Source organism: Gymnoscopelus microlampas, assembly GCF_963454915.1.
Source record: "Gymnoscopelus microlampas genome assembly, chromosome: 22".
Lineage (NCBI taxonomy): Eukaryota > Metazoa > Chordata > Actinopteri > Myctophiformes > Myctophidae > Gymnoscopelus > Gymnoscopelus microlampas.
The window spans coordinates 28,272,940-28,298,757 of NC_139959.1; the positions used below are offsets into that span (position 1 = coordinate 28,272,940).

Below are 25,818 nucleotides of genomic sequence, written 5' to 3' on the forward strand. Positions count from 1 at the left end.
TTAGTGCATGTGTAGTTAGTTTTTTCCATTTGCTTCCGTAGTGTCAATTTGCAGTGCGATGGGATCCCTCTGCCCCGTCTTTCACACAGTACAAGCAGCAGATACAACAAGTGTAGGCATGCAATCACAAAGTATTTCTGTTTATGAACATTTCTGACTGTTTTAAATGAGGATACCAACTAGTCCTAGCGATTAGCAGAATATGACCTCTGAAAGAAAACCACAGAAAGTAATAACCGAAACTCTGGTTAAGAAAAACTGGATTTGGTACACTGTACTAATATGAGAGTTATATCATTTAATATATCCTGCTAGCAAGTCTGTAACCTTTCAGTGGGAGAAAAGAGATTAGAACTAGATTGGCAGGTAACTCCAAGTGAATAAAGTGGAGGCAGAGGATAAACATGGTAGAGAACCGTGGCTCCATTTGTAACACACTTAAATATCAAGATGCATCAATGCAAAGTACCTGGACATTACAGCAAAATGAACTGTATACAGTACACTTTACCCTACTTAGTTTACCAGTCCCCAGAGGCTTTATACTAGGCCCCCTAACTGAATGTTGGCCCCAGAATAGGGATGCTATGTGGTGAAAGATTTAAAGGTAAGAAGAACTAGGAAATAGAACATTGGAACAGATGAAAGAGAAAGATTTCCCAAATCCATGGTGTCAAATGACACACAGTGAAGGCAACAATATAACATGCAATGCTGGTATGTGAGGTTTCTTCCAATGGCCAAATGTAAAACAAGGAGTGGAAACTTGCTAAACATGTTTCCTAGGCAGTTGTTGTCTATCAGTGTTACCCCCCCAAAAATATGTCATACAGCATGTGTTGCTTCCTTTACTGTTTGCCATTTGCACACACACACACACACACACACACACACACACACACACGCACACGCGCGCGCGTACTAGGGCTGTGAATCGTCTGCTATCTCACGATTCGATTCCGATTCTTGGGGTCATGATTCCGATTCTTTCCGATTTTTTCAAAACAAACGATTCTCGATTCCAAAACGTTTTTTTTCCAATTCAAAACGATTCTCGATTAAAAAAAGTTTTTTCCCGATTCAGCCCAGAACTTCTCAAAAATATATTAGAGGTGTAACGATATAGTAACTGCATCGAAAAATCTTTTTGAATTTTCAACAAACTACTATATCGATATGCAAACAGCTAAATATCGTATCGTTCGACTTTGTATCGTATCGAATCGTTTTGCAATGCAAATAATCGTATCGAATCGTTCTGCAATGCAAATAATCAATTATATCAATACTAAGTACTTTTAAGAAGAAAAAAAGAGAAAGAGGGGTTTATATCCAGTATCCAGGTATTTCTTTTTTCACACAGAATTTTTGGGTAAATAAATAGTTACTATATCGATTTTAAATCATTGAATCGAATCGTATCGTTCTAAATTAACCTGTCCTGTATCGTTCATGTATCGTATCGACTAAATCACTGAATCGAAACGTATCGTATCGTTCTAAATTAACCTGTATCATTCATGTATCGTATCGACAACCAAGTATCGTGATATGTATCGAATCGTTGTTAAAACGTATAGTTACACCACTACTGTATATATATAATATATCGAATACGAATTGCGATTCGTATCGACTTTTTCCCACACCCCTAACGCGTGCGCGCACACACACACACACACACACACACACACACACACACACACACACACACACACACACACACACAGTCTATTTTAATTGCAGGAACTCTCCCTGGGGCTCAGGAACTCTCTCCTTTTCAACCTAACTACTACTTACTTGTCTCTGGGATGCGTGTGTCCAGAGGCTGGGGGTCCCGGAGGCCCTCGCTCCCACAGGGGACCCCCTCCTTCAGCCCATTCTCCTGGGCAGCAGGGCTCCCTGCCTGCCCCGGCTCGGAGGCTGGGGCTGGGGTCGGGGTACCACTTGGTGGAGCCCCATTCCCCTCCTCTGTCTCCTTGGCCCCCTCAGCCTAGAAACACACAGCAGGGGGTGTCAATCGGTGGAGATGGGGATGGAAACAGCCTGGCTCCAACTCTTGTAGGGCTTTTGACTGAACATTATGTCTATAATTATTATGTATTATTTAATGTAACAATAAAATAAAAACCTTGTATCTATTATTATTACATTTTTATGTTTTTTCATAAATGAATGGCCTATTGTATACTTAATCATGTGATTTGTCGCGCAAACGTAGCAAAAAAAAACTTGTAAAATGTGAAATGTGAAAAGTTGTGAGCTTGTATCTGCTTGTTTTTGCGAAAAAATTGCAGAGAATGTCCCCAAAAAAATTGGGACGCCAGATTCAAAGTGGTTAAAGGTAGGGTAAGTGATATCTTTTGGTTATTATTTCTTTCTTATTAAAAAGGTTAAAAGTACTATATTCTGATAGTAATCATTGCTACAGAGCGTTTGTTCGGTCACAGGGGTCTCTCCAGCTTTTTAGTAAACAGAATATAGTACATTTTCAGGTAGGTGACAACATTTAAGCCAATCAGGAGAGAGCACTGAAAATGCGTTTTCTGTTTAATAAAGAGCTGGAGAGACGTGGGAGACTCCTTTTACTGAACACTCTATAGCAATGAGTACTATCAGCCTATAGAGCTATTTAACACTTATTTTAACCAAAGTGAATCACTTACCCTACCTTTAAGCATGTCTGTGGGCTTTAGAAATATTAAACCAATGGAAAGTATTAACAAGAGCTAACAAGAGTGACTACATAATAACTACATTGGATCAATTGGAACACAGGTTCTGAAACCTGTTTACTGAAAGGAAACGGTTTGGGACGGTTTCTACCTATCAGTGACAATATCTAGTAGGTTCAATAGTTCACGCAGATTTAAAAAAAAGAAAAGAAAAATCCAAGTTATATTGTCACAGATCTGGAGCCAGGCTACAGTGGAGAGATGAAGGAATTAATGCTACAAAAATAACTCAAATCAGGTTGTGGCTGTTCAACACTGGATGTAATAATAGAGAAATTAATTGGAAAAACATGGCATAGAATAGATTATGAATAAGAAAATAAGTCAGCTATGAAGCAAAATATGGACAGAGGTGCAGAAGTGATCAAAATGAATAACTGCTATATATATATATATATTTTTTTTTATATCAACACCTGATGCTATCTGTGCAGGTATTGAGCTGAATTTTGAGTGGCAGCAATCTTGTTTCGGCATTTATGCCTGCTTGGGACCTACAACATTTCAGGCAAAGTCTTTGCAGAAAGCAAATGTTAACCTCAGCGCCACCAGGAGGCCAATTTGTGCATTATTCTTTATTATTTTATTGATATATATATATATATATATTTTATTTTTTTTTGCAAATGAAATTTATCTATTTATATATATATATATCTTTTTTTGCAACTGAAATTAATTGTGCGCTTGGTACAACAATCATAAGTCTGTGTTGATTTGTGGAGATTATCTTGAATAAAAGCTTTTAAAATCATAAGCCTTTGTTTTCTACACAGCTTATTTTCTTAGTAATGTATCTGAAACCCATAGCAAAAAATCCATTGGAAGACTGCAGTGGTGGTAACTCCCACGCTGGCCTACAAAACGATAAATTGAATCTTTATTGAATCCCAAAGTGGAATTCAGGTGTCAAAAAGGCGCCATCCCTGTAACACTTTAGATTGCTGTTCATTCGTAGCTTATCAAAGAACATGAGTGATTTCCAGAGGACTGAACATGCAAATTATTATATGATGACAACAAGTATATGAATGATGCGGTCATGGAAACAATGATCACAACACACAAATGGAATACTGTAGGCTGAGGGGACAGGTGACATCACACCAGATCCGCTTGTATTTGGTTCTGCTTCCAAATGAGGAGTAAGCCTGAAGCCAATTTAGGAACTTGACCCATAACAGTAAACCCCACAAAAATGAGGTTTTGTGAGCCAGAGTCGAATAAATTAGATTGAAAGAGAGAGGCTGCAAACATCCAAAATGTGTCCATTATACAGGGCAAAGGTTAAAGGGTGACAATTGGAAGTGATAATGTCACCTTGATGTTGCCACCACCAGGTGCGTGGCCCAGGTTGTCCATAGAGCCCACTTTGGACTGAGCCTTGTCCTTGAAGCTCACCTTTTGGGAATCGATCTTCACGACCCCACCGCCTAGGAGAGACAAACAAAGTTGGTGTCATGACTCACACGGACGAACCATAGGCACTCGCGTCTTGTGCAGGCCTGCACAACCAAAAACGTTAACCATTTTCAACCTGGCATCCCTATCTTGGGCATGACATTATAGGCAAGCATTTAAAAAGAATATAAAATAAAAAAATATATATATACTTTGGGCTATTCAAAATAGTCCCAAAACACACTGCCCCATTTTTTTGACGGACCGAGGCCACCGGTTTAGACCCGGGGCAGGGTGTTTTGTGACGACGGTTCTTCTTCTATTACATTTCTGAATGGAAAGAGGTGCGCGTCTCTGCGGCGAAACTGGTTTTCTAATGGCCACTCATTAACAATTCGGCCGAATGCAACTGAGCCCCATTTGAATACAAAGGCGACTTATAGGGTGAGGGGCTGCTAATGTTGTTAAGTTGATTTTTTTGTTGTTTCGCCCTGGCGGATCTGGGTTTACACAGACCGGGCCATGGCCTTGTTGGCCCCAATGACCATACGCCTCTGAATATATATATTTTCTTAACTCAAATCTTTGCTTCCGGTCTTCTAAATCCTAACAGTTTAAAAAAAAAAGAAGAACTTATGTTGCTATAATATCAGTGGTTCTCAAACTTTTTTCATGTCAAGGACCCCCCAAATTGTCCGTGGATGTTTTTTTTTACAAATTGTACAAATTGTCCCCAAATTGTACAAGCTCATAACGCGGCACCGAGTGCCGCGCTATGAGCTTGTAGATCTGCTATTTTTGAATAGCCTAAGAAAGGCTTAAAATGACACACAGATGCGTTCCCGGTCTGGTAATGGGTTAAAGACAAGCTGGCTAATAGTGCCAGTATTTAATAGGTCACATAGCACGGACAGGACTACAATTCCCAGCAGCACCTCACCAGGTTTGTGCTTGATGTTGTCCTTGGAGCCGCACTTCGACTGCACTTTGCTCAGGTCCACCTTCTTGTTGAGTATTTGCACCTGTTAATTCATATTTAAAGACTTTATCGTCACATATGTGCAGTATACATGCAATAGGCCAATTTTCTTAGTATGTTTTAGAATGAATGTTTCTAATTCAGGCACATTTCACACTGGGGATTTAAAGAAGTAGTAATGAACCCTTCAGCTACTCTACAGTACATAATAACTATAACTATAGTTGTACAAACAACCTGCTCTCAGATTCTTTTGATGCACAGAAGCTTATTTCCAGTGATTTCCAGCAATACTGGATTATTCATTATTACATTTGGTTGTCTTTATGGTCATGGCTTGCTTTGTTTCATCAAGGTAAGGCCAACAATGCAAACAAGTTGATAGATAGTATTCTTTGATGACAAAAAACAAACACATATCACTCACAAGCTAAGGAGGAGGATTTCAAGGACCAAAACAGAAAACCTTTCTGTGCCAAGCAAGATCAAAACATTGTGTCACTTAAAGGTGACAGCAGTTCATTAGAGATATCATGTGTGTCAACAAACACTGTAGCACAATAAGAACAGTAAGAATAAAGCCACTACAACCCAAATAATTAAATGCAGGAGAGGACAGTTACAGAGAAACAGAGTTAAAGGTCCCCAGATGCTGTGGATGTCTGTGATGACTTGTGTTGTTGTCACCTCCCAGGTGAACCATTAGCCCTTGTGACGATATTAACCTCTCATTGCTTCTCCTAAAATCAAACCAAGTTAGCCTTTGTGGAGGAAGTCTGAGCCCAGTAACGGTGGAGGTCAGAACTAACCCACATAAGGGGGGCCATGTCCACAGAAAGTGTCATGCTAGTACGTATATTAGTATATATCGGACAGACCGATATATCGGTGGGGCTCTAGTTTGGTTGACTGGTGTTAGCGACAGGACAGGACAGGACAGAAAAGGAGGGGTCTACAGAAGCAAGGGACAGAAGAAATGGGACTTGGCAAGGGCTAGTACTGCACAGCAACATTCTGAGTGTTAGTTTCAGCAATGCCAGTGGTACATTTTGACGTAAGGATTGCGCTTGTGCAAAAGGACGATTAGCGTGCTGGCCGATACAACACCAAGGCCTCGAGGCTCACCCACAAGCGAGCCACTAGGTGAGCAAGCGCCTGCGCCGAGCAGCCTATCGCCTCGCCTTTTGGGGAATTATGATACATAACATTTAACTACAGGTTCCTAAATGAAGACTTTCAATGATAGTTTATCCCCCTGCTATGCCTTCCGTCAACGTTTCCCAGGTGACGTTTGCCCAAATTCTGAGTCTGCACACACCAACTGTCCCATCTTTACTCTTTCAGGTACGCAACGTTTTAACAGTGAGTACAGTCAGAGGTGTTGTGACATACTGTAAGCTCTAGCCAACGGCTGGGTCAGTACTTGGTTTACTGTTGTGACAAATGGCCTAGTGCATACGAGCTCTAGCCAACGGCTGGGCCAGAACTTACTGTTGTGACAAATGGCCCAACGCATACGAGCTCTAGCCAACGGCTGGGCCAGTACTTACTTTCCCTCCACCAGGAACATGCTTCATATTGTCCTTGGAGCCCAAGCGCGAGGTGACATGGCTGAAGTCCAGTTTTTTGGAGACTATCTGAACCTAAACGGTCACAGCACAGCAGCAAGAGACAACAGGAGGAGAGAGAGGAAGAGGAGGAGGGAGTATTCAACACCATGGTTATGGTTAGAGAGGAAAAGACAGAGGGGACAGAGAAAGGAACTGAGACCAGGGCAAAAGTATATTTGAAAGTGCCTTTGTCTTCAAATATCATAATAAGTGCATTTGTTTGGTGCACTATCACAAACCACTGAAGACAAAATGGTACTACTACTAAAAGTACTCAAGTATAGATTTGCCCAAATCTGGAGTGGGAAATAGAGCGAGCTACAGGATGCCACACAGGATATTTAATAGCACACACATGCATCAAAACACATATATTATCGACCTGCCCCTGTCCAATATTGAGAGAGATGTTCCGTTACAGTGTACATTCTCCAACGAATAACACATACGCGTTTGTTTAGGAAAGTCATTAAATAGATTTTTGGAAAATAGACTTCCGTTTTATTTCTGTCAGCTTTTTTCTTTCATAGCACAGGAGAAATAGGTTAGCATAGTATACCAAAACCTGGCCACTGATCAACCCAAAACCACAGTTGTACTGTTTTATATGAGGTTGTTGCAACAATAGAATACTATACTGCAGTCAAAGCTACAATCCAGGATTTATTTTAATGAATACATTTGTATTTGAACAAATCTGTATAGCAGAGTATGTTAATACATTATAACTATTACTGCACTTCTGCAGGGTTGGATGTCTCTCTACTTCCACTGAGAAATGTAAACCCTGGTGTCAGGTAGGCTACCTACTGGTTGACAATGTCAATAGTTATTTGAAGCCGACGGCACACTGCATTGTACACACTATTGCACACCACCATCTTTATTGCAGTTCGGCCATCATTGCAATGATCTCTCAGCGTCGGTCAGAGAGAGAAAACAGACATATAACATGGGGATTATAGCTTTAACAGTGCAAATTCCAGTACAGTACTATAATGGCACAGCAGCTGTACAGTAGTTGTTAAAGAGCATATTTCTTTAAATAAAATGATGGTCCTTCAAACGTGTTTCAAAAGGTTCTACCCTAAAAAAAAGGAAACCCACTCAGATAAAGCATGACCATTTTTTAAGGTTTTTCAGCTGCAATGGTAAAAGTTCTGACTGCAGGGGGCACAGTTGAGGGAGTTTTCAGTGAAGGCATAGTTTTGTTTTGTTGTTAAGCTTTTGCCACACTGCACATTTTCAGAAATACCCAGAAATAAAAATAAACACCTGAGTATTCAAATGTCAGGGTTTTGTTTGGTAGAATGGATGTTAGGGAACGATAAATAAGAGCAAAAACTAAGAAAAGGTGAAATGTCTTATATATAGGCCACACACACACACACACACACACACACACACACACACACACACACACACACAGAGAGAGAGAGAGTGTTGGTGATAGTTTAAGCAGCCTAATGAGGCCCATATGACCACACAGGCTGCCATGGCCTTTAGCTGTACCCAAACATACAGTATAAATGGTAAATGTTGCATTTATATAGCGCCTTATATCCAAAGCGCTTTACAATGTCCATTACATTCACCCATTCACACACACATTCACACACCGACGACAGAGGCATGCAAGGCACCAACCTGCTCATCGGGAGCAGTTAGGGGTTCAGTGTCTTGCTCAAGGACACTTCGGCCATGAGCACATACTGTAGCCTGCTCAAGGTGAGCCAATATGTTTTGTAGACAATTGTAGCACCTTACTGTCAGCCAGCTTTAACACCATCAGAAAGAACTTTCTGGAATAATGCCTAATTTATGCTCCGTCGCGCTTAACCCATTCAATCCGGTAACGCATCTACAAATGTCTTCAAAATCCTTTTATGAAAACCCTATGTTGCTATATCAGTGGTTCTCAAACTTTTTCATGTCAAGGTATTTTAATGTATTATGCTGCAGACCCCCTATCTGAAAATATTTTGTTCCAGGGACCCCCCAGAAGCGTTCCCGGATTGAATGGGTTAAGACCTGAGGCTGATTCTACAAATGCTTCCTAAATCAGTAGTTCACGCTTTCACGATTTTGAATAGCCAACGCAAAAAATGTAAGATGACACAGATGCTTTCCCCGTTTTAGTGGGTGAAAGCTACTGCTCAGTTAGATTCTTAGACAGGTGCACATCTTTGTAAAGACAGTAAAGAAGTGTCCACTGTCAATAAACTGCAAAATGCAAGGATTATATTAACTTTTATTGAGCTTATTATTTTGTATTAACTTTGAAACGATACAGTTCAGTACCAAGCATGAGGAGAGACCAACATCCCACAACGACAGGAATGGCCTAATCTGGTCTAACCTCTGATCTTTGACCTGTAGCCAAAATGAGTGAAACCGGTAGGCAGGGAGAGAGTAAATGACCACACACAAAAAAACACCATTGATGGGATCTGTGACACCAAGTGAAAATCAAAGCATGACCTGAAGATACTATTTATTGCTTTGTAATTCTGCTTAAACTCAGCCAGATCAACTGGAGGTGTCTGTCTGTAACAAAAATGAACACATGGGGAAAAGTGTCAATATCACCAGACAGACAGAGACAGACAGACACATAGATAGATAGACATATAGACAGATACATGTAGGTACAGTAGGTAGGTGGGTGGATGGATGGATGGATCAATGGAGGTTTGTGGTGGTGGGAGTGGTAATGGAGGGGTATGAACTCACTTTGCCCTGGCTGGTTTCTTTGGAGGCATCGCCCCTGTTCTGAGAGGCAGAGGACACCTGAGGAGACAAGCCCGGGCCTGAGTCAACGTCAACAACAACAACAACAACAACAACAACAACAACAAACAACAACAAACAACAACGAGGAAGGTGGAGAGGAATGTGGGGAGGAAGAGAGAGAAGTAGGGTAGGAGTAGTAGGTCGAGGAAGAAAAGTTGGAAGCTTAGGAGGAAAAAAGGCAATGAGTAATGATGAGGTATACAGAAGAAAGGGATGAGGGAGGAAAAGACAGATAAGGAGGTTGGGTGAAGAAACATGGGAGAAGGGAGAGGAGAAGTGCTTCACACGGGGTTCTTAAACGTTTATCTTCAAAGCACTTTTCATAGACATTGAAGCGGCACAGGAAAGAACAGAGGGAGGATTCGCAACACAAGACCAAGACGGGATTGGAACCCTGGACACTCTTTAAGTGTCCAACATCATTTCAACCACTTATCGCAAGTCGGGTTGTGGAGGCAGCAGTTCCAGCAGGAGACCCCAGACTTGCTTTTCCCTCAGGCCACATTAGCCAGCTCTGACTAGGGGGGGTCCAGAGGTCTTCCCGAGGCCAGCGTGGAGATATAATTCCTCCACCTGGTTCTCGGTGTGCCCCGTGGCCTCCCCCCAGCTGGACGTGCCTGGAAAACCTTCCAACCAGGAGGTCACTAGATGCCCTAACAACCTCAACTGGCAACTTGCATGACCCACATGACCAGAGAGAGTAGGAACAAAGATTTGATTATGTAAGTCAAAATATTGTCCGTTTTTTTTCTTTGTTACCCCTTTTGCGCCGAATTGGAGGTCTTTCCATTCAAACTCATTGTATGGTGAAACAAAAATGTGTGTTTGGCAGATTATTTCTCTGTTGTAACAATGCTTCTTAAAAATACATTTCATGTATTTTTATCTCCTTTTTACATGGTGCCCCGTTTGTATGGAAAATGCATTTGTGTGATGAGCAGAGCAGCTGAGTATCTGGGTTGTGGCCATGAAAAAAAATTCAAATCTTCTGCTGTTTGGCCAATGCTCATGGTACTGTACCTGGGGCTACATGGGGTGCTCTGGGGGGCTCTGCGTCTCCCCATAGGATCATGGGCAACCTTGGGTAGTAAAACAATAGCAACACCAGGATACGCAGGATACGTTTGGCATTGGCATAGATTTGTCACGGGCGCAACCAAAACACTCAGTTGCTTGTCCCACAAATGCACGTTCCTTACAAATGGGGCACCATTTAAATAATCAGCCTTTCCAACAGTATAAGATTCTGGCCAAGATGCATTGTTGGAGCAGAGAAATAATCTCCCAAACACAAATTTCCAAACATTTTGCCCTACGTTTAATAATATAATTTCTTTCTTTGCAGAATCCACTTTATTAGCATTTGTCAATGACCTAATAGCGTGATTTGAGCCTGTTTCACCATTCAATTAAAGTGAACAGAAAGAGAAAAATGCACAATTCTCATCTTTTCCACTCACAATGCAACTGACTAATTGATAATATCTGGACTTACAGTGTAATGGCAACACCACTTTACGCAGTCAGCTCATTAAATGGTGGGGCCACCATACACATGCTTCAACACCGTGGCTGCCTTTCATGCACATCCTCTGGCACTGCGGTGACACAGGGTTTATTTAGCAAGCTAATTTGCATGTTAGAAACTGAGTGTTTCAATCATGAGCGGTGTCAGCCAGGAGAAAAGATGAAACACTAGTGAGAGATTGTGTGTAGACAATGAAAGGACGTAAAGCAGTTTGAAATGGTGAGATCCAGTAAGGGCAACTCAAGAAAGAGGTTGTGCATTGAGATGTTATTTAAGATGAGTGTAGTTGTTAAGGGGTGATTACTCTGCAGCCCAGCCATACCAGAGCATAAATGGCCATCACGCAAATGCCTGATTTCTGACAAAGTATGAATCAGGCTTAATAGATGAATATACCAAGGAAGTAGCCTGTCTATTCTGCTTTATTCCCCTTGACACTAATGCTTGTCAATGGATGAATATACCATGCAAGGTGTAGGAGGAGCTGATGGTGTTTTAAACTACAGCCCGACCGATGCCAGATTTTTGGGTCTGTCTAATGCCGATCACGAATATGGAGCATCCTAGACCACACGTTATCAATGTGTTGACTGATATTTTGTAAAATTAAGCACATACATTCATCATCAATATATTGAAATAGGACATTTAATTACGCAATGAACAAACAATCAAGTAAATATAAATAATATTTATATACTTTATTGTATTCAACCACTTCAGTCTTATTCCCTTTTCATTTTTACTTATACTACTTTTGCCTATAATGAAACACCCAAAAACAGAGACGTCAGGTTGAAAGTGGTTAAAAATCGGGACAATTGCCTGCATAATTGCCGACAATTATATATTCCAAAAAGTCAATTGCCGATAAATCGCTCGGGCTGTATTTTATGAAGCATGTGAATCAGTGGATCCTCGACACATTACCTGTCAGAAAAATGCATGCTGCTAAACATATCACATCCTCTACTGGGGCTGTTCTTTTTTACTCTTGCTTTTAGTTGATTCCATTTTATTTATGCTTTGTTCTTGCTATTTTATTTTTAATTTGATCTCGCCTCCTTTTTATTTGTAGAACCTACAGGTGAACCCATCACCTGATATACTGCCGCCGAAAGGAATCATTTGGAAAATTCTGGTGGAAGAGAACTTCTCCATGGCTTCCACTGCCCTCTTAAAGATTTATTTCATTCTTTTTATGTTTTATGATAGATAGGACAGTAGGCTGACAGGAAATGGGGAGAGAGAGAGAGATGGGGTGTGACGCACAGCAAAGGCCGTCGGGATCGGGACTCGAACCCGCAACGTGCGGTCAGGCTACATTGCAGCCTAGGTGCCCGGACCCCGCTGCTCTCTTAGATCAAATATTTTCAGACATCATTTCAAAGCAGCAATTCTCAGCATTTAAAACAGAGGTCCCCACAGACGTGTGTGAGGGAGGAACATGATTATTGAGAATAACATCTGAAGTAACCAGGGCCTTACGTACCTTCCCTCCCCCTGGCTGGTGCTTCATGTTATCTATGGAGCCGATTTTGGACCGGGCGCTACGTATGTCAGGGCCCGATGCCGTGCCAGGGCGGGAGGTAGTTCTCGTGCTGCCAGCGGTGGTGGGTGCTGTGGATGAGGAATTGGTGCGAGGAACGCGGGGCACCAGGGGCTTCTTCTCTGCTGCCGTGGTAGCAGTGGCCGTTTTGGTGGCTGTGGTGCGGACAGCAGCGGCACGGGGAGCGCCGGCAGTGCTGGTGGCGGTACGGACAGTGCTGGTCTTGGGTTTGGGGGAGTCGACTGGAGAGAAGAGAGGGAGGGAGGTGAAGAGTTGCGTTACCAAATGATGAGGAATCAGCCTTCTAAAACAGTGGTTCTCAACCTTTTTAGGCAAAATAAATCATCATCGAAACTGGGGACCCTCACCCCGACAAGCACTTGGAATTGAGTTGAGGCATTACATTTTGTTTGACTCACAGATACATATTGTGTAAATAGCAGATCCACAATCTCTTGTAGAGCTTGTAGATCGTCTATTTTCAATACTTTCTTATATTATTTTGACAATTTTTATAGTTTGTTGATTACCTTTGATGCAGTGATGGCCTTATTACGTTTCTTTCTTTCTTTTTTGAGGTCTTAAAAGTCCTTAAATTGTCACTTCACTGTCATGTGGGGACCCCCAAAAAAATCATGAGGGGACCCCCCTCGGGGTCCCGACCCACAGGTTGAGAACCACTGTTCTAAAATAAGACGGTGACACATTTGCAAAAATGTTATTTACCAAATGAAAACAAATGGTGGCAGTTCTAGAAGGGGCACAGGTCAAATCAGTATAACTTTACACAAGGACAGTTTGAAAATTATTTCATTTTTCACATTTTCAAAATGTAATTATTTCAATGTCTCCCTATGTTTTTCAACAAAGAATACTTAAATTCAAACTGCAGGGACCCCGTCAAAAGGTGGATTAGCCATGCCTAATTCCCAAATAGTATTATTGGGCTGCTAATATCTGGATCATGTAATACTGGACTAAGATCCCATCTGATTTTACTGCCCCTAAATGGTTTACATGCTCTGCTCAAAAGTCCCATTATTTGAAGCTACAGCATAACCAGATAATCTTTCAATCCAATTGTGAACCATTCTTTAAAGTTAAATGCTTTTCACTTAGTTGAATGGCGTTCGCCATGTGACATCGATCTCAACCCATGATCAGAGTGCCCTGTGTGTGTGTGAGAGTGAGTGAGTGTGTGTGAGAGTGAGTGAGTGAGTGAGTGAGTGAGTGAGTGAGTGAGTGAGTGAGTGAGTGAGTGAGTGAGTGAGTGTGTGTGTGTGCTAGCCTCCCACCATGGGTGGGAGGCAAGACTTTAAGATCATATATTTTAACTTTATTTCGAAAAAGAGAGAGAAAGACAGGAAAGGTTGACAGAGAACATGACAAAGCAAACAGCCAGACACACACGTTGAAGAACACATTTTGCGCCCATGTGGTATGTGCCTAACCATCGGGGCGCCCCAAGGGGGAGCAGGACGCACCCCTTGGGGAAGACAAAAATAATATTAAGCCAGCTGATTTTTCTGATCCATCAGACATCAACCATTCCAGCGAGAAGTAGTACATCCTCCCCAGATAATAATATAATACATGGCATTTATATGCCACTTTTCAAGGTACTCAAAGTCACTTTACAACAGTGGTTCTCAAAGTGGGGTCTGGGGACCCCCAGGGGTCCTTGAGGGGGTTCCAGAGGGTCCCCCGCAAAATGTGTTAACTCATATACTGCCTAGAACGACTAAAACGACTTCTGTCCATAAGCCATGCCTGCCAAGAACGACTAAAACGACTTTTTAAAAAAATTAAAAAATTAAAAATATTTTTTTTTTTTTTTTTTTTTTTTTAGATTTTTTTTTTTTTTTTGACCCAAAGACCAAGGAGATATGATTTTTCGAAGATATAGACTCCCATCCACTTCCTTGTTAACTTAAAACTTAAAAATTCTGTATCTCGGCTCCTGAGTACTACTAAAAAATATGGCAGTGTTCAAACGCAGCCAGAATAATTCTGGCAGTGAATGAGTTAATATAGCAACCCCTACTGTAGATACACAGTCTATTTGAAAATAGCAAAACAATAGCAAACAATCTTGAACATTTTTGGAACATTTTCAAATGTTTTTAAAACATTTTAACAACACAAATGTTGTATGGGAGTCCCTGGCACAAAAAAAATCCTTTCAGATGGGGGTCACCGGCCAATTACATATTCATTTGGGGGTCCTTGACATGAAAAGTTTTGAGAACCACAGCTTTACAAAACAAAACAACTTTAGTAAGACAAGTTAAAAAAAAAAGATGAAGCTAAGCAAAAAAACAGCAAAAAAAAAAGTTTAATCATAAGGTTGAAAAAGGGGAATAGGATATGCCTCCCGTGGCAGTGCTTAGCTTGTTGTTGGAGCCCAAGAAGATTATTAGAGCGAGGTTGTGTCAGGCAGGGACCATGCTAATCCACAGGCTGCTGTGTTGAGGGTTTTTAGCTTCCCTGTAGATTTTTCAGAAATAAAGCCTCGTTTTCTCCGTCTTCCCCGGTGTCATTGGGATTGGAGAGCGTGTGTCATGACTATGACAATGGACAATGCAGGTAACCCTCACTGTTAAGAGCTCTACCGATGCCAAATTGTTACCTATAATCTGTCCTTCACAGAGGCAGAGCTGTGACAGTGTGGAGGGCGACGGGGGGAGAGAGAGTGAGGGAGAAGAAAGGAGTTTAGTAGGAGGTAGGGGGAGAGAGGAGAGTAAACGGAGATGAAAGGGAGAGAGAAGAAAGAGAGGAATGGAGAAGAGACGATGCTACATTTGGCTTCTGCCACATGTTTGATGCTGTAGTAACAGCAAGAAAGTAATAGCCAGCACTCCGAAGTCCTTCTGGTACTTTTATTTCATATGCGCATTGCGCACAAACAGAGACAGCAAACACTGACAAACCTGCCTCGGCGTGTGAACTTGACGCCGAAACGCGTCCGTGTTTGCTGTGTCTGTCCATGCGCATATGAAATAAAAGTACCAGAGGGACTTCGGAGTGCTGGCTATTACTTTTTTACTGTGAATCTTCGCGAGCCGTGCACCCGGCATACTGCATTATTTACAGACTGAGAGTGCTCGTTGTTTTCTACGGTGATGCTGTAAGTAACACTTTATGTGTCCATCAACTGCATATGAAGTGATTATCAACCAACATGTCAACAGTCTTTGTTGACAGTCACGTTGTCTCGACACACTTTTCTACTAAATTCCAACTTTCTACTTAATTTCAACAAACAACTTAAATTGTTAGTTGAATGTAAGGGGATCATGTGAAGATAATTTCCATACAGCATTTGCCAACTCTCAGTGGACATGTAAGACATTTACTACTACTCAAGGTATTTGACAGGCTGTTACTTGACCATCCAGAAGTTATCTACTAAGCCTGAGTGTCTTAGTCTGTCCCCCTGTCCTTGTGTGGGCAAGAATGTCTGTCCCCTTTAGTTAACCCACTCACCAAATCTTTCTTTACTACACATTCTCTATTCATTATCTGGAAAAGAAATAATTGGACTATCCAAATAATGTGGGACAATTTGACATTCTATAGATTATGCGCAACAACATATCTAAATAGAATTGCTAATTTGGGGCTGGACAATCTAAACAATGTGAGAAACATGTTATTTACAACACACACTGACCCCCTGGCGTCAGGAGTGATTTACATTCACCTGTATTATCAAATATCTATAGATAAAGATGTTTCCTGTTTTTCTGCTTCTGTGCATCTATTAGGAGAGATGGAAGTATCGTTTTTGTACAGTAACTAGTTTAGCGACTAAAGAGGAATGGGCATTTACCACTCCAACTAGATTCTAACTACATTTTAAATATATTTGTATGTATTATTTGACTTGGTGCTAGTGTTTGTGGTCATTCTTGCTCATATCACTCTGATGCTGAGTCCAGCTCGCAACTCTTGTTTGATGCTCCAACATTTATTTATTATAGACAGCAAAAATGGATGAATGCCCAATGGGATGAGACCTATGAATGCTACTGTCTATGCTATTGTGCAACAATGTTAAGAAAAGTGCTTCCTTAATGAGTTATGATTATACATTATTATCATTACCTGTAGTTGTCCTCAGAGTGCTGGGTTTCTTCTCCTCTCCTGGCTTAGCGGCTGAAAGACATGACAATGTGTTGAGTAACTGAAGCCACAGCATGTGCTTTTTTTTTTACCAAAAAGTCGACTTCTCAACGTCATTGACACATGTCGACACCGACCGGGAGAAGTCGAGTCGCGTTTTTATTCTATCAATACTTTCATTATTTTTATCATTATTTTTGCTCCGTGTGTGCGCGTGTACAGAATGCAAACTGAAGGATTAGTTATTGTCAAGGACAGGAGTGATTCTTTCCTTTTGTGTTATGTTCTTCTATTGTTATTCTATGAAATCCAGGTTAGTTTCATTTTCGGTTTATAAAAAGGAAACGTAGTTGATTAAGAAACGTCCACTGTAGGAAATCATTCGACGACAGTGGAACATATTCCCAGAATGACTGTTTAACTTTACTGCGAGGCTGCTGTTCTTGTAGTAAGCTCTCTGTCTGTAATGGCAGTGACACTGATGTCGTCTGTCGCTGGCTGCTGCTCATTGTTGGACAGCAGTGTCCCCCCCCACCCCCCCGCTCCCACATCCCCCCCAAAAAGAAAATCTTACATAATGTATATTACTTATAGTATAACACTTCACAATGCATTCTGGCCTGGGTCCCGAGATCTTGGTCAATGTAGGAAAATCTGCAGCTGACCAACCAACTGAAGCTACAGTATGGGAGATTAGTGTGTGTGTGTGTGTGTGTGTGTGTGTGTGTGTGTGTGTGTGTGTGTGTGTGTGTGCGTGTTTGAGGTACCCAGGGGCTTTTTGGCTGCAACGGTGGAGGTTGTAGTGCGAGTAGACAAGGTTGTGCGTGTTGATGTGGCGGCTTTGCTGGTCGCTGTGGTAGCAGTGCCGTTTTTGGTGGTGGTGGAGGTGGTGGTGCGAGTCGATGCAGTGACACTAGCCTTCGGCACTGTGGGGCGCCTCTCTGCAGGTATCTACGGATATACAAGAGAGGAGCGTGTGATATGAGAGGGTAGAAGAAGAGCTGGAGAGGACCCGGGACCATGGAACGCCATGAAGCATGATGTCACGCATGTGATCGTGGCAACCGTAAACAGAAACACACAGAGACAAAGGACACTGTATAACAAATAATATAATTTCCATACAGACTGGTCATTGATAGGGCTGTCACGATTATGACATTTTACCTGACGATTAATTGTCGCTCAAATAATTGCGATTAACAATTTTTGTTTTTATGTTTTAACGTGTTTTTGTAGTTGCACACTGGAACATATGAATACAAATTACTTTTCTGTTTCACTTTTAGGCTTTGGAGTTGCACCTGGCAAATAACCTACAAAGAAATGACTGACATATTTAATAACTTTATACTTTCAAAAAAGCTTGTAGATCTGATATTTTCACTATTTTTAAAAATGTTTGAAAATATAAGAAAAACTTTCAACATGGAAACGATTATGACGATTATGCTAAATGAATTGCGATTATCTGAAATAATTGCGATTAGGCAATTATGTAATAATTGTGACAGGCCTAGTCATTGACTCCATTATTCAACGATTTCATTCAGAAATTTCGGTCAGATCTTGGCCCATATTTCTAGCTGATGCAGACCGGTTTTACAACCCCTTCATTCAGGCCACCTCGCCACATATTTTCCCCGGATCTGTGGCATGATCTACATACAGCTGCACTGAGGCAAAACAGACTGGCCATGTGTAACTGACGCATTCCGTGCCCGGGAGCCATTGCTGGGCTAAGAAAAGACTGTCGTCTATTGGTCATAGTGTCACACTCTTTGCAGATAAAGAGGCCACCAGCAGAGGGTGACAATACACTGATGGGGTTTGTTGTAGACGAGGATACCCACAGCATTAAGGGCCAATCAATCAGCACAAACAGCAGCCGATGGGCCGTGAACAAAATGCTCACTTGTAGAGATGTGTCCTTGGGATAGAAGGGGGCCTAAACCATGTAAGTATTGATCTCAGACCATTGATTTCATTGAGTAAAGTTTGGAATTGCTTTAATTAAATTGCTTATTCCTTTCACAAAAGCTGTTCATGACGGCATATGGATAAAGGGCAGAGGATGTGAAAGGATATAACAGCCTACTGTACATTATGGGATATATTAAAGATTGAATGAGAATATTTATAATTTTCCATATGGGATTTTATGAATTACACAAACACAGACCAAGCCAATCAGAATCTGAATTTGAATTTACAGGGCGTCGCGTCACATTACACATCACTCACCTTGAACATGTTTACAGAACTTTGGATGCTCACATCTTTGTTATAATTACCTTTATAGTTATTATACTTGGTGTGGGCAGCCCTTAAATTCATATAAAGAGGTCTAACACTGAGGACACAGTCCCCTGGGGAGAAGCTAGCTTTAACAGCTTTGTTTTCCTTGAATTTCTTTGAGTCATCGTCTCGCTCATTCCAATATGCAGCATGTCTAGTCAGGTTCAGGACTTGGGTCTAAATGTCCAGCTTCAGTTTAGGACTGTCACGATTATGACATTTTACTTGACGATTAATTGTCACTCAAATAATTGCCTTTCTGTTGAACATTATTGAAAAATTATGAATAGAAATTACATGTCTGTTTTAGGCTTTTTAGGCTTCGTAAACAAAAGTTGTACAGGGCGGTTATGACATATAACAATTTAATTACTTTATACTAAATAAACATTGATAGTGGAAATAGCCGATCTACAAGCTCAGCTTGTAGATCGGCTATTTCCACTAATTCATTTTTTTTTTTTAATATATGAAGAATTTTAACATGGAAATGATTATGACGATTATGCAAAAAAAAAGTGATTATCTCACATAATTGCGATAAGGTGATTATGTAATAATTGTGACAGGCCGAGAATGTACAGTATGGAATGGAGCTGTTGTGCTTGAAACTGAGGGTGAGAAGTGAGCAATAATGATGCTTGTAAAAGCCTGCAGCTGAGAGGCTCATTCATGTTCTATCTCTGCTGCCCAGAAATGTGAAAGCACAATAAAAAAAGGTAGTACCAGTGAAACCTTGAGGCTGTAAACCCTCCCTGAATCCCTAAGCCTCCACATTGAACACCGTGAGGAGGGCTGATTAATCTTGCAGCCCAAGGACTCTATTTCTCCCTCTGTCCCCCTCACCACCCCAACCCTTCCCTCTCCCCATCCCTCCTTTCTTCTCACTTCACTCACTTTCTTCCCTCCTCCGTTTTCCGCCCCAATCTTTAATTCATGGAGTCCTGTAGGAAGCATTCTCCCTCAGCACAACGAAGAATGGACAACAAAGCTTACCAAGCTAACTGTACAGAGATAAGTCTAGCAAGCAGAAAATGTTACCGATGCAGAATGCTGTGCTTTATTACTGCCCTGGTAAGTGAGAGCTCGCTGTAGTCACCGTAAAAATGGACAACGTCTGACACTCAACAACAAGTTATTTTTTAAGCCATTTCATAATAGGGGAAAGCTTTGGCTATTTTGGGGTCGTCGGAAAAGCTTGTGGACCCCTGGTTTACTGTGTATGCCAGTAGTTCTCAACCTTTTCAGGCCGTGACCCCCCAAAATAATCATATTTGAACTGGGGACCCCTCACCCTGACAAGCAGTTGGTATTGCAGGCATTACATTTAAGTTTGACTCTGTTCCACAGATAAATATTGCAAAAATAGCAGATCAGCTATTTTCACGATTTTTGCCTTTCTTATATTATTTGACAATTTGGCCAATGTTTTACCAGTTTTTATAGTATAGTTTGTTCATTACTTTTGATGCAATAATGGCCTTTTTTCATTTAATTCTTTTGGAGATTAAATTCCTTACATTGTCACTTTACTGTAATCTGCCCCCCCCCCCTCAAATCATGTGGGGACCCCCCGGGGGTCCCGACCCACAGGTTGAGAACCACCGGTGAATACGGCCTGGGACAGCGGACCCTGTTCGCGTCTTCCTGCTAAGTGGCCCTGCACTCACCTTGGGTCTGACATCACGCGTAGCGGTCACACTAGTGGTGTTGGTGGTGGATGAGGCGGGGCGGCTGGTGGTAGCGGAGGCGGGGCGGCCCGTGGAGGTTGCGGCGGCAGGCCTCTTGGGCCCGGCGGCGGGCGAGGCGGCGGACAGCGGCCTGGCCGCCGCGGGCGCTTTTTTGTTGAGGGTGGTTGAGGTGGAGGTAGCGGGGGCAGGGCGTTTAGTGGGGACAGAGGTCGCGGGAGGCGGCCGCGCTTTGGCAGCAGCAGCGGCACTCGGTTTGGTGGCCCCGGCAACAGGCTGCGTCATGGAAACGATTATGGATGGAGGGCAAAATAAGGCGGAAAAGCAAGAGAGAAAGAAAAAAGAAAAGAAAATCATAAAAAACAACATGAGGAGAATGCATGATGATAACAGCAGCTACAGTAGGTAAAGCAGCCAAAGCTACATCGATTAAGAAAACAGCAAAACATAATGACAAACTAACCAATTCAATTAAGAACGATGAAGGATGATCAATATACTATGATGATAATGTTAGCACTGATTAAAGAGTTGTAACTGGACAAATAAGAGCTTCGACTCTACCTACAATACCGAAATAAAGCAGTAGCGGAAGCATCAGCAGCATGAGTGATGGATGACCGACCGTACTTGATATCAGCGCCGACCCAAGCATAATACCCATACATAACACTGCATGAAGGTACTCCGTTATACTGGACTAACCTCAGCAAAGGCTGCATAATTGGCATGCAGTATTATATGTACGGTATGCAAGTATGCATAAAGAGACAATCATCCTATAACTTACCTCAAGTCTTTGTCAGAAATGGGGATACCTGTGATTAGTTCCTACACAGCATGACTTTTAAACCAAATATGGTCTAAGAATTCTAGACAATAAATATAGGCTGTGCAATCTAGAAATGCTAGCTTGTGTTCTAGAGAAGTATGATAATCTGGGTGTTCTATACGTTTTAGGTCTGTGGGTTATACAAGAATCTTTGTCAACGTATTGTGTAGTGTTCTAGTGGTATTCTGGTATTCTGTGTGTTCTTGTTTTATGCTAGTCTGTGTGTTCTTATTTCACGTTAGTCTGTGTTCTTGTTTTGTTAGAGTCTAGCCTGTGTGTTCCGTTCGTCTATGGCTTCTAGAAGTATATTCATCTGTGTGTGCGATAAAAGTATGCTCGTCTCTGTGTTCTAGAAGCATGTAGTATGTTAGTATGGATACAGGCAGGTACCTTGGTCTTCTTGTCTGGACTTGGCAGATCTTTGCTTGGCGCAGCAGTGCTCCCATTAGCAGAGGGCTTGCTGGCAGGCTTTTTGGTCTTCTCAGCTGTGTCTGCTTTTGCAGCCTTGTCTTTCTTCTCGTCTTTTTTCTCCGCGGCTTTCTTCTGCTTGTCTTCCTTCTCGCTTTTCTGTTCGCCTGTCAGATCAGTGAGCTTTGCCTTCACCTCCTCCTTGGCGGCCTTGTCGTCTTTGTGGGTGTCAATCTGTCCCGCCTCGAGTTTGTTCTCCTTCCCTGCGTCGTCCTTCGTTTTGGGCTCGGGCTGTTTCTCCGCCACGTCAAGGAGACTAAAAGTGTCTAGCTTCTCGGGTGTTGGTTGCTTCTCGGGGGTCTTCACTTCACTCTGCTCCATCGGCTTGAGGTTGTCGGCCTTGACAACTTTTTGCACCTCATCAACTTTCTCAGCCTTGTCTTCTGCTTTGACAAACGTTACTGTCACCTTGTCCACGTTCTCATTTTTGTTTGTTGGCTCCGCCTTATCTGGTGTTTTCTCTATTGTTTCCATTTTATCCATCTTTTGCAGCAACTCCACTTTCTCTCTCTCTTTTTCCATTTCTCTTTCTTTTTGCATCTCTCTCTCTCTTTGCATCTCTTTCTCCTTTTCCAGCTCTCTCTCTTTTTCCATCTCTTTCTCCTTCTGCATCTCTTTCTCCTTCTGCATCTCTTTCTCTTTCTGCATCTCTTTCTCCTTTTCCTTGTCTCTCTCTTTCTCCAGGTCTTTCTCTGTTTCTTTTACTGTCTCTTTCTCCATCTTGCTGGCTGTATCAACGCCAGCCATCTCTGCCTTCTCATTCTTCTGTTCTGCGTTGTCCAGAGGAGCAAAAAAGTCCACCTTCACCTTCGCGTTCTCTTCCTTCTTCTCAGCCATGACCATCACGTCTGACGTCCCTGGTGAGAGAGAGAGTGAAGAGAGAAAGAAATTGCTTGAAAATTATGTCTTAGTTACAACATAGTGACCATCTAGAACGTTAGACCAGTCAATTGGTACCATTTAGAAGCTAAAATAACAACCTTCTGAGACCACATTTTCGACAAAAACCTCTATGAGTCCTCAGTAAAAAAAGAAAGAAAAAAGTATACTGTGGGGGGGAAAAAATAGTGCTGTGGCCTACTGGCAGCATGCATACAGTAGTTTGTCACTGATCGGACCAGCATTATCTCCGAACAGACAAACACACAGACAGACCCTTTCACTGTATATTATGTAAACCCAAAATATCCATCAAATCTCGACTACAATGTACTGTATATTGTCTAAACCCAATCTGTCGATCATATCTCAACTAAACTGTATATTATCTGAACCCAATTTGTCCATCATATCTCAAGTACACTGTTTATTATCTAAAACCAATCTGTCCATCATATCTCAACTACACTTATATTATCTAAACCCAATCTGTCCATTATATTCTCAACTACGCCGTATATTATAGTATATTAGCTAGCAAACCAGAAATAACTTATAATTCCTGAGACAGGAAAAAGCTATTACACTTCAGGCTACTGTGTCCTCAGACAACAGTGGGCACATTCCTTCACTTTACTCTTTTTCCAGTGATTTTTGTCAACAGTTAAACAGAAAATCTGATAATGTAGTGACCCGGGGTTGTGTTCACAAAATCACAAGCAAAGTTCTCAAGTAACCTGAAACGGTGGAGGTGGCAAAGGTGCATACAGCGAGGAAGATGGACGCTATCATGGATAAGCACTCACACCCCCTCCACAGCAGAATGGTACTGTAGATTCATCTTATCTGATCTTATCTAACCTAAATGTGAGTAATGTTTAATTGTTCTCACAAATCATGACGCAACTCAAACTAAATCCAAGAAGAGTTTTGCATGAAAACACAAGACCCACCAGATGCATACCAGAATATAAAAGCACAAGGGGTCCTCTCGGCGTGTTATGCAAGCTTTGCAAATGACACTATTATCTACAGAACATATTGACAAAAGCCAACAGAACACAGGGAGTTTAAATCAATAGCTCATTTACCAGTCAAACGGAAGAATAAAATATAAAGATTAGCTGATTACTGTGCCCTGGTGCTAATTTGTGAAAAATATCAATACTCAGATTATTCGCTAGATATTCAAAAGACAAGCAAACAGCGGAGCACAACAAGGTAACACAAAACAAGATAAACAGATGGTTGTTTTTCTTTGTTTGGGTAGGCAACCGTGCCTGGCGGACCTGTGCTACGAGGAGGACACTTTTCTAGTTTTTTTATGGACCACAGTAAACCTTCTACTAAATGCACATCTGGGGAAAAAAACTATTCCACTCATAGAATATGATACAACACAAAGTAGGCTTAGATATTGTTGCTGTCAGGCAGAAATCGTGTATGTCCAAAACAGTTACTTTTCAGGAAATACTTTTCATTGGATAAATATTAATAAAACCCACAGACAGACTGGGATTTCTATTTTGGGCATGTCATTATGAGCAAAAATATCCCAACTCTTTAAAAATTAGCTGATCTACAAGTTTTTGCGTAACAATGTCACAAGTTGAAGAATAAAATGGGGCATTTACTTATGACAAAACATAATAAAGGTGAAATATGGAGATACAAGGTTTTTGCCTTTTTTTTTTCTGTGGAGTTGGAGTAAATAATCTGCATCATCAGGTAGTAGGTACAGGATGAAATAACGATGGGGGGGGGGGGCTTCGGGCTTCTAGTGACTATCTGCCACAGGGCAGTCAGTTTTTGCAAAAAAAAGGAAGAACAAATGACCTATTTCTGTCACTGTGGCAGATGATCAGAAAATATAGAAAATGACTAAGTGTTGTCCTATGTCGCCCTCGTGTCCTCACATGCTTCATAGTAAAAGAGGAATCTGTGCTGTAACAACCAATTCAACACAGGTCACATTCATGGCTAGGTCAGATAGTTGCAAACATCTTTTTCAATGTTGCACAATGTCTAAAGTGTGCTACAGTATGTGAGCAACCACAGAGCCAAATATCTAGTACATTATGTGCAAAGCTAGCCGATAAAAGTGATTCTGATATCAGTATTTCATCAGAATCCCGTTACTTATGTTTTCCACTACACTCTGCTGTGAGAGCGTAAGACTTTAAGCAGTCAAATGAGCTATTCTGCCAATGTCCCTTTTGGTTGCAGCAGGTTGAGCGTTTTGTTTTGGAGGCCTTGTTTTGCTTTGTTCTGCTGAGCTGTCTAACCTCTCCACTTCAGTTACAAGAGTCTCCAAATGCCTTCATGTAATGAGTTCCCAATTGATCTTGGCGGAGGAAACAAACAAGAGATTATAGAAGGTGAAGAGCAGTGGTTTGAGCAGAAATAACCATTATTGAAGAGCGAGCCAGAGAGAGAGAAAGACAGTGACACAGACAGACAGACAGACAGAGAGACAGACAGAGATAGACAGAAAGAGAGAAACAGAGAGAGATACTGAGGGAACAGAAACGGACAGATAGAGGCATGTGAAAGACATGTGAAAGACAGACAGACAGACAGACAGACAGACAGACAGACAGACAGACAGACAGACAGACAGACAGACAGACGGACAGACAGAGAGGGAGCCTGACATGGAGAGAAACATTAAACAAAGACTTTGACCCAACTCTCAAGTGGGTGTGGGAAATATCGACATGCACATTTACAGCTGAGAGGTGTGTGGGAGAGCGGGGGGAAGAGGGAGCGATCGAGCGAATGGTGAAAAACCGAGAAACAAAAGGGCTGGCAACAAACAGGTTGAAGATACTAGAGAGATTGGGAGAAAGACGGATAAAAGAACGGAAAGGAGGGGAACAAGAGAGGAGAAAAGAGATACAGAGAGAGGGAGGGAGGGAGGGAGAGGGAGAGAG

General features: G+C 41.7%; 1 protein-coding gene across 1 annotated transcript in view; it reads right to left on the reverse strand.

Annotated features, from left to right (window-relative positions):
• The window catches only part of LOC311039249 (uncharacterized protein), a 134,246-nt gene that overhangs the window by 546 nt on the left and 107,882 nt on the right, over positions 1–25,818 (reverse strand). The window contains exons 8-17 of the mRNA XM_084048969.1: positions 21,929–22,863; positions 20,689–20,982; positions 17,488–17,671; positions 16,703–16,753; positions 12,539–12,837; positions 9,459–9,515; positions 6,666–6,758; positions 5,077–5,158; positions 4,056–4,168; positions 1,801–1,993 (exon numbers count right to left, since the gene is read on the reverse strand). Coding sequence (XP_083905095.1) covers positions 1,801–1,993; positions 4,056–4,168; positions 5,077–5,158; positions 6,666–6,758; positions 9,459–9,515; positions 12,539–12,837; positions 16,703–16,753; positions 17,488–17,671; positions 20,689–20,982; positions 21,929–22,863 — 2,301 coding nt within the window. The remainder of the gene's footprint in view (positions 1–1,800; positions 1,994–4,055; positions 4,169–5,076; positions 5,159–6,665; positions 6,759–9,458; positions 9,516–12,538; positions 12,838–16,702; positions 16,754–17,487; positions 17,672–20,688; positions 20,983–21,928; positions 22,864–25,818) is intronic.